Raw genomic sequence first — 10,121 nt, forward strand, 5'->3', positions numbered from 1 at the left:
GCAGTTATTGGGAAAGAAACCAAGTTCTAGTAAATGGGCCAAATCAACCTCAGATGTTTGTGTCATAGATAAAAGGGGAATGTTATCCGTGTCTTTGGTTGTGTGGCTTCTTTCTGGGTTCAAAAGTTCCTTACAAACATGGCCGAAAGTGAGGACGTGTTTATTTATTAATAACAAAAAGTTAGCGTCACTTCCTGTACCACCACCTCCTTTGTCTGTGCACCGGGTTTCGGTACGCAAGGCTGGTTATTTATTTATTTCCTTTTTATTTGGAGGATATATTTTTAATATATATCCATTCTTTTTTCATTTATTGAATGACAGTCGACTCTGAAATATTTATGCCTAAAAGCAAAGCGCCAAAAATGGATGACCTGGACTACAGTAAGTCGCTACAAGCTATGCTAACGTCTTATAACAACACACTCAGCTAGCCAGCTAGTTGTAGCAGCAGGTATTTCACTACACAATTAGAGCACCAGTTGTCACGAAACAATATTAACGTTGTATGCATTATATTTCAGATTGTACTGCATGGTTGTCATCTTTGTTTGTTATACGTTTCTCATAAGAGAGTCCCATACAGTCGCAGTCCGACGTAAGATAATAATACAGTACTAGCTAACGTTAGCTCTCTAGTTAGCGAGGTTGTTAGCAAGCTGGCTAACTCTTTTTAGTCTTCCTGTAGGAAGGTAGTTGTAGTTAACTACTCATTGTAGTCTGACCACTCATATCCAAATAGCTAGCTAATGTTATACATTACAATATTGGTTTCTATTTGACGTTAAACCCACCCACTGTCCTTCAAAAATCAAAGCATTGAATAAGCTAGCTCGTTAGTTATTCTTCTCATTCTGAGGGGCGGGGTAACTGGGTTGTTGACGTGCAGATGTCATTTAGCTTCCTAAACACATGAATCCCATCGCGGCCTGGTGGCACTGTAGTGGCTTGTCACTCTACCGAGGGAATACTGTGGTTTGCAGCAGTGTAGCTATGCTGTCCCTCTGTATTTTTCAACTCCAGTCCAGGCAGGGGACCCAAAGGACTGCACATTTTTGTTCCAGGCCGGCACTAATAACACACCTAACCTGATACAACTAATTAGATAGTGGCTTGATAATTAGTCTAACCAGGTGAGTTAGTGCTGTGCTAGAAGAAAATCTATCTCTGAGCGAAGAAGCTACATAAATCAGTGCAGCCCTGATGACACGCCTAATCCATTTAGTTAGTTGAATTGAAAACATCTGAGAATTGACAATAGCTAGAGAGAAGTGTGTCATTTGGAATTGATACTCTTTATGACAAATTGTCCTGCATAGTTCACTTTTTTTTTTATGCAGATCTCTTCTGTCCCCAACTAGTATTTTTCATGTCTAACCGCTCCCACTGTCACGTTAGAGATTGTCAGGATTCCATGGAATGTTTCAGTGAAAGCCCTGCAGCCAGTGTTTCGGCTGATTTAATTTTAAACTAGTTTTTCCTCTTATCTACTGTACTTTTGTTCTGTGTGGATAGGCTACTTCTATTCAAGACTAGTTGGTTTTCTGAGCTCTGTGAACTTGTCTTTATCGATGAATACGCTGTAAGGTTGAGTGCTCCAGTATATCAAGGCTGCAATGAGACAAACATCATCGACCGCCAAATTTTCCACAGAAGTTTCCATTTGACCAGACAAGCAAAATGGAGGAATTAGGTACAGGTCAGTGAGCGGAGAAAGGAGCAGGAATAGAGAGGGAGAGATGCAGAGGAAATTGAACAATTGTTAGGAACATTGGATTGGATATGAATCGTTTTGGGAAAACATGTATTTTACTCAAAGTTCTTATTGTTTTCAGTAGTAAACTCAAAGCATCTTGGAAATGCACTGTAGCAAACAGACTTAGAATTGACCTGAAACATTTCAGTATTCAAACTTAGTTCTCTCTGTCTCCACCATTTTCACCTTCTATCCCGATCTCTCTTTATTCTCTCACCCCTCTTCTCCCTCCATCCCTACAGTCCCGGTAGACCTGAGTCCAGAGGAGCGCTCTGAGCTGGAGGACATCCGCCGGAGGAAGGGAGCACTGCTGCAGGAGATCCAGAGGCTCAGAGACGAGCTCAGAGAGGCCATCATAGAGGTGGAGGGATTGGAGACTAGTACAGAGGGCAGGTGAGAAAAACACAGATTGTGTGTCCCTGAATATTTCAGTTCCATTATTCAGTGTGTAGCACCTCTCCACTGGTGTATCTGAAGTTGGTGATTAATTATAATTGATGATTTGAGAGAATCCATATGACAGCAGTTAGCCCCCGGTAATGCGTTGGGCAGACCGCACCACCCTCTAAGGAGAGCCCTGCGGTTGCGGGCGGTGCAGTTGCTGTACCAGGCGGTGATACAGCCCGACAGGATGCTCTCAATTGTGCATCTGTAAAAGTTTGAGGGTTTTAGGTGCCAAGCCAAATTTCCTCAGCCTCCTGAGGTTGAAGAGGCTCTGTTGCGCCTTCTTCACCACACTGTCTGTGTGGGTGGACCATTTCAGTTTGTCAGTGATGTATACGCCAAGGAACTTGAATCTCTGCATTTACTCAATATTGCATCTATGGCAATTTCACTTTTAAGTTTATGTAAAAATAGATAACTTCCTATTGGCTCCTTCGACTATTCTCCTCTCCCCTGCAACTTCCCCAGGTCATAGCTGCAAATGAGAATGTGTTTTCAGTCAATTTCGCTGTTAAAAGAAGGATTTGAAAGCGTTTCTAAGAGCTATTTTAGTTTGACTTCCCTGCTCTGTCCTCTCCATTTCACTCTAACTGTATGTATAATTGATGCAGAGTTATTGGGTTGAATATGATCCACTCCTTGTCTTTCCTCCCTGCAGTAAAACTCTACAGAAGAACAGGCATGTGGCCATGGGAAGGAAGAAGTTCAACATGGACCCCAAAAAGGTGAAAATGGGACATGGAATGGATACATTAATCTGATCAGCCTCTATACCACTCTTTCCCCCCCCAACCCCCTCTCTTTCGCGGTCTTTCTTGTCATCAATCTCTTGAGTGTCTTTTCATTGTAGTTTCTCTTTCTCTCCTCTCTCTCTCTCTGTGTGTAGGGTATTGTGTTCCTGGTGGAGAATGAGTTGCTCAGACACACTCAAGAGGACGTTGCCCAGTTCCTGTACAAAGGAGAGGGCCTCAACAAGACTGCTATAGGAGACTACCTGGGAGAGAGGTAACCATTCCCTCTCTCTACCTTTCGCTCTCTTCTTCTTTTGTTATTATTGGGCTGAACAGCATCAGAAGTCTACGTCCCTCTTCTCTCCTGTAGGGAGGACTTTAATCTCAAGGTTCTGCAGGCGTTTGTTGACCTTCATGAGTTCACTGATCTCAACCTGGTCCAGGCTCTCAGGTAAGCTGGGGTGTACTCTGTGATAACCTCTGACATTTAATAAAAACCAGTACATGCATTTCAAATTATCGAGGATAAAAACCCTACATAAGCGTCTTTGTTACCATGGCAGCTAGTGCTCTGTCTCTGACCTTTTGACCTCTGACTTTTGACTCCTGCAGGCAGTTCCTGTGGAGTTTCCGTCTGCCCGGCGAGGCTCAGAAGATTGACAGGATGATGGAGGCCTTCGCCCAGAGATACTGTCACTGCAACCCTGGGGTCTTCCAGAGCACTGGTACACACACCTACAGTCGTTACAACACAGAGGTCTGCTAGCTACTCTTCTCATCTTATGGTTCCTCTCTCTCCTTAGATACGTGCTATGTGCTGTCGTTTGCCATCATCATGCTGAACACCAGCCTCCACAACCCCAACGTGAGAGACAAGCCTGGATTGGACCGCTTCATCTCCATGAACAGAGGCATCAACGAGGGTGGAGACCTGCCAGAGGACCTGCTCAGAGTGAGTGAGGGAGGGGAACCTAGGGGCTATGGGGAAGGGCTAGGGGAGTCTGTGGAAGTGAGCTTGTCGTTGGCTCGTGACTGAGTGATTGTTCGTATTTTTTAATGTGTTTGTAGGGGTTCAGTTGCATGAAGCTCTAGTTCAGATGAAATAACAGTGTGTGTGTTATAGTGAATCTCCCTGCTGTTTGTCTCTCCTCTCAATGTCTCTCTCCGCTCTGTCTACCACAGAATCTTTATGACAGCATCAAGAACGAGCCCTTCAAGATCCCTGAGGATGATGGGAACGACCTGACACACACCTTCTTCAACCCCGACAGAGAGGGCTGGCTCCTCAAACTGGGTGAGTCGGCTGTGGCATCGCCGGGTGGTGGGAGGGTGTACTGCGGCTTCTCTCTGCCGATCACCTCAAGGCGGTTTCAAAACCAAATATGTGTTATTTGGATGGCTTAAAAACATATTAACATTCTGTAGCCGTCTTGATCAGCCCCAGGGTTTTTGGATAATGAGTGTAAACTTGTGTATTGTGTGCTCTCTCTCCTAAGGCTTTGTGCTGTTATGTGCCTGCCTTCATCCTCTCTCTCAGGTTTACACTAAAGATAATGATACACCGCCAATGTTCTGAGGCAATACTGCCACACTTGTTCTCCAGCAATATTGCCTAAAACATTGTCTGTGGTCTTAAGACTGCCATTGCATGATGGGTAAATAGACAGAATTGTCCATACTGAGGGAGCTGCCCTTGGATTCTCATATAAGATCAGTTTGTGTTTTACTCCCTAAATTAAGTTTAGGATTGGGGGACAGTAAACTGATCCTAGATGTGTCTATGGGTGACTTCTACATGGAGCTTCCCTCAGTACCTCACTCTCTTGCATCTTGGCAGTCTGAACCGTCTTCTCTTGCATGGTGGGGTCTGTGATCTGTTTGTCACTAATATCTCTGCCGTCTTCTCCCTCCCTCCCCCCGAAACCTCTGGTCCCTGTTGTCTCTGCTTCTCCCTGTGATTTCCACACTCTGCTGCCGCTTGTTTCTCAGGAGGTATGTACTGGGAGAATGGGTCCATGAGAAACAATATCATTCTTATGGAACCAAAATGGCCACCAGGCAGTATAGAATAAACTTTATTGTCCACACATGCCTTTTGACAGACATTAAATATGTTACATATTACTAATATCTGCTAGTTATTACTGAGAGATGAATTGACATACAAAAGCACAGTAACATTGGACATGTAAGGCTATACAAGCTGTCTGAATAACTAATATCCTGAAGGTGATGTGTAGTAATGGCATATTTACTTCAGTTTGTGGAGCAGTCAAATGGAATGAGTTTGTCTCCAGTCCAGTTGGTGTTCTGCTAACCTCTAGCTACCACCCTGTCTCTCATGCCTCTGTGTTGGTCTGCTCGTATTTCAGGAGGACGGGTGAAGACCTGGAAAAGAAGATGGTTCATTCTCACAGACAACTGCCTCTACTACTTTGAATATACTACAGTAAGTCAACATTATAGCTCTCATCTGCTGCCAAAGTCCAAGTGCCACTGTAGAGCAATGTGATGGAAATGGAATCCAGTACAGAGAGGGTAAAGAGCTATGTAACAGAACATTGTAACGTGGATCAGAGTGTTGTATACTACAGTGTGTATGTCTGTTGTGTGTGTGTTCAGGATAAGGAGCCCAGAGGTATCATTCCCCTAGAGAACCTGAGTATCCGTGAGGTTGAAGACCCCAGGAAACCTGTGAGTCTGTCAGTACATTAGAATGTCAACATAGGACATGATCACTGCACTGTTTCTCGTGACTCCTGCCCTTCCCTTCCCAGAACTGCTTTGAGTTGTACATCCCCAACAACCGTGGTCAGCTGATCAAGGCCTGTAAGACGGAGGCAGACGGCAGAGTGGTGGAGGGGAACCACAACGTGTACCGAATCTCTGCCCCCACACCTGAGGAGAAGGACGAATGGATCCACCACATCAAGTACGGAGTAGGGAGGGAGGCAGTCAGGAAGGGAGAGTAGGGTGGATGGATGGAGGGATACATTTAGAAATGCATCAGACTAACATTCTTCTATTCTGTTTCTCTTTCTTGCATCCTCTCTCCAGCTCTGCGGTCAGCGTGGACCCCTTCTACGAGATGCTGGCTGCCAGGAAGAAACGCATATCATTAAAGAAGAACGAGGAACAACCGTAGAACATTCCCTTCTTCCTCCCTCCTCTCCTCTTCATCTCCTCCTCCACCTCTTCATCTCTCATTCCAACATGGGACACAAGCCCTTCTCTCCTCCTTCCTAGATTCATTCCTCCCTTTTTTTCCCCCTCTTTCTTTCTGTGTGGAGGACTCGTTGCTATCCTGTTTAAGAGACTGGCCAGCACACACAGGCAGTTCAGAGTTCATCACTCATCCACTACCGTCTGTTGCTGCTAGCGGCTGATCTGTACACTACCACACTACGAAGTGTCCACTACTACCCTACATACAACACAGTTAGTTCACTCACTCAAAGCCCCCTTCTCGTCACTACACCTCTCTCCTCCCGTCTTCTTTTGTCTGACGTTGAAGTGAACTGTGAAATAAATGTGTATTTTATTCAGGGTAGCAAGCAGGGCCACTGAACCTAAAACCACCCTCTTCTTCCATCACAAACAGGCTGCAACTTATCAGTCTGAAGTGACTTCCTCTCCTTCATCTAACTGATCTAACATTGGGGCAATGGACCAGTGTGTTTGGTTCCCACCGGTCCAGTTCTATCACTGTGTGAAGGACAGAATGCACGGAGGCTGAGGAAGCCACTTCAGCTTATTAAGGTCCAGCCCTAGTTTTCTACTGCTTTATTCTAACTGCTTGGCTCCAGGTTAGTATGTCTATATCGGCATTATCAAAGTAACACTTTAATACTGTAGCCTCTGTGTGAAGGAAATGACGCTGGTCATTACTGCGTAGCCTTAGACCATTCATTTTACATTTACATCATTTAGCAGATGCTCTTATCCAGAGCGACTTACAAATTGGTGCATTCAACTTATGATAGCCAGTGGGACAACCACCTTTTTTTTTATGGGGGGGTGGGGGAGAATTAATGTCATTCTCATGTTACATTAGTTATTATGATCGACCATCTACAGGAAAAGTTCCCACAAACTGACCAATGAGGCAACAATTGAGCAGTGAACACTAAAGAAGACAACTCTTGTCAATGACCACTGGCGTTTCCTTCACAAGACAGTTAATACACTCCCTCATACAGACACTTAAACTGTTAAACCCAGGTCTATAATATGCTACAGTGGGTTTTAAGAAGTTACAACGGCAGCTTATTACAATGTATACTTTGTTTATTTTTTTAGTAAGTACTTGTTAGTATATTTGTTTACAACACACATAGAGATTTAATTTATTGTTTATTTTTGTTTGTTACATCTTTTGTTTTGTATGAGCTACTGTAGGACTGCATGTGGAGATGACTGGAGGGTTGTTCCCCCATACACACAGATGGATCAGACTCCTGTTAGTGTTGGGTGCATTTGAGAAAGATTGTTAGTGTTCCCTGTTGGCACAATAGAATCGACCTCCAATTGGAACATTTCGATTATTCAGGACAGGACAGTGATTACATCACAAAACCTTTTGGACAGAAATGTTTTGTATAGAACAGGCATGGTTCTTTGTGGTATGGTTCAGGGAATCCTGTCAGTTCTATACGTTCTATTTCTATCTGCACTGTTGGTAATGTTGCACCATCCTGAACGAACCTCTGATATTACCCTCGTAAGAGCCTGAATGAATGAGGCTCACTGAAGCACAGTCGCCTGTAATGGCTTTCTTTCCACAATAACCATCATGGATATGTGAAAGGGCTGGATAGATGTCCTTCATAATACTGATGCCCATCCAATCCTGTCAGATCTGTGATCTTAAAAGAAAGCAAACTATGCGTGTTTATTGGGACATCACCCCATGATAAATCTGAAACGACCTGTCTAATATGAGAACTGAAATGACCGTTCTGAAGTTGAATCATCAGCCAAGCCTGGAAAAGGCATCAGATTCCTCTTAATGTGATTGAAGATAAAAAGGCCAACAAACACGGAACACTAGAACATCTTTCAAGTATTATGGAATAGCTGCAATATTCCAATGTATTGAATTAATAACAATGTTAAGTATACATGTCTAACGATACATTATGCCTGAATTGACTCGTAGATATTTTTTTTATTTTCATTAGTTTGTCATTGGATTGACATTTTATTAGACTGATGATTACGGAAAATGCAGAATTAGGATTGTCTGCTGCACTTTATCAATATTTTATACAGCCTTTAAAGTGCTGTACCTGTAGATTGGCAATACTATCTGTAGTACCCTCCAGTGGTGGCCAGGCTGTCCTGCAACGTCCTCACTGGTTGTGATAAAATACATATTTTCATCGCTCTCACAACTACAAACACAGAAGTTTTACTCAATGTGGTTTACATACGAAAGTCTAGGTACAAAAAAAATTATCTCTTAGTCTTCTTTAGTTATTCTCTGAAAGTGTTTGGTGTGACACACACAGCAGTGAGCCAACCTACAGGCAGGGCTGCTGTACACTACATGATACTGAAACACAGTGGACCTATCTGGGTATTCTTGAAGTGCAAAGTTGCCAAAATGGAGTTGGGACATCACACTGTTCCAACTCAACAAAGAGACACACTTCTGTGAGAAAGGACACTAATGAATACTTCTGTCCCCCAGACCCCAACACCACTACTTCTGTCCCCCAGACCCTAACACCACTACTTCTGTCCCCCAGACCCCAACACCACTACTTCTGTCCCCCAGACCCCAACACCACTACTTCTGTCCCCCAGACCCCAACACCACTACTTCTGTCCCCCAGACCCCAACACCACTACTTCTGTCCCCCAGACCCCAACACCACTACTTCTGTCCCCCAGACCCCAACACCACTACTTCTGTCCCCCAGACCCCAACACCACTACTTCTGTCCCCCAGACCCCAACACTACTACTTCTGTCCCCCAGACCCCAACACCACTACTTCCTGGTATACTGTTTGATTTAGTATTTATTTATTTTTGATTTACAGCAAGGTAAAGATGGATAGGTCATCTGTGCTATATGTAGCAAAGCCACGGTACACGGGTGCCAGTCAACTGTTGTGAAACAATAAACCACGGTACGCTGGTGCCAGTCAAACTGTTGTGAAATAATAAAATGTGAACTGAGACAATACTCCTGTGTTACTGAGTGATTAGTACTACACTTTGTTTTCAAACGTTCATATCATATTCCCCAGACCTTTTTTCCCATTGTGACTAGGGTTGCAATATTCTGGAAACTTTTAATAAATTCCATGGTTTCCCAAAATCCCGGTTGGAGGTTTCCTGGAATCAGGAAGGAATAAGCAGGAAATCCGGAATTCTCCAACCAGGATTTCTGCAAAACTGGGGAATTTATTGCAAGTTCCCAGAATCCCCAGGACTCCAGGGCCCAAAAGGTAGTTTTAGCATGGGCGGTGCCATCAAGGACTTTCACCATTTTTAAGTAGTCAACTTGGTGGGACTTCCTATGGGTTAAGGAAGGATCACATGATTCCATCTGGGTCATCAGGAGGGATCAGCCAATGAATTATTCTGGTGAGCAAGCATTCCATAACTGCAGGTGACAGTAAATGGCCAACCTTGGCTTTATATCTGTTCTCACAACACACTACAGCTGGCGGTGTGCACCCTTTCAGTTTGTTTGCCAACTAGAAGAAGAAAATGGACTACTTCAAAATGTAGATGGCCTCAATGACGCTGCCCCTGCTCTCACAGACACCATAATGGGACAGATGCAATGATGCGAGGTCTATCTAAACCTATGGTGTGACCCACCAAATATAGACCACACTACAACCCAGACCCAATCCAGCCATGACAAGCTGGCCATGGCCCCAGTGGGTCTCGGCCCACCGTTTAGGAATCAGTGACTGGGACAGTCTGGCCTATCTCCTGAGTGATGCTAGTACTCAAAGGAGATCGCGTGTTCCAGTAAGGAAGGGCAGGAAGAGACATTAGGGCACGTGTCAAACTCATTCCACGCCAAGTGTCTGCGGGTTTTCACTCCTCCCTTGTACTTGATTGATGAATTAAGGTCACTAATTAGTAAAGAACGCCCCTCACCTGGTTTTCTAGGACATACTTTAAAGGAAAAACCAAAAACCCGCAGACACTAGGCCCTCCATGGAA

The 10,121-nt window shown here is 44.2% G+C and overlaps 1 protein-coding gene across 2 annotated transcripts; it reads left to right on the forward strand.

The window, feature by feature from the left end:
• The first annotated feature begins 228 nt into the window (after positions 1-228).
• Positions 229-9,121, forward strand: LOC311140271 (cytohesin-2-like). 2 transcript variants are annotated; one of them, XM_084175249.1, is made up of 12 exons: positions 229-384; positions 1,999-2,149; positions 2,859-2,925; positions 3,087-3,205; positions 3,302-3,382; positions 3,544-3,656; positions 3,735-3,883; positions 4,114-4,225; positions 5,304-5,380; positions 5,554-5,625; positions 5,709-5,863; positions 5,989-9,121. In XM_084175249.1, exons 1-12 carry the CDS (start codon positions 318-320, stop codon positions 6,074-6,076), a joined length of 1,251 nt encoding a protein of 416 aa, XP_084031375.1. In that variant the 5' UTR covers positions 229-317; the 3' UTR covers positions 6,077-9,121. The 2 variants fall into 2 exon arrangements, with proteins under 2 accessions (XP_084031375.1, XP_084031376.1); XM_084175250.1 differs by lacking the exon at positions 229-384 and adding an exon at positions 1,667-1,699.
• The last annotated feature ends 1,000 nt before the right edge of the window (positions 9,122-10,121 follow it).

This window comes from Coregonus lavaretus, assembly GCF_964263955.1.
Source record: "Coregonus lavaretus genome assembly, chromosome: 13".
Classification (NCBI taxonomy): Eukaryota; Metazoa; Chordata; class Actinopteri; order Salmoniformes; family Salmonidae; genus Coregonus; species Coregonus lavaretus.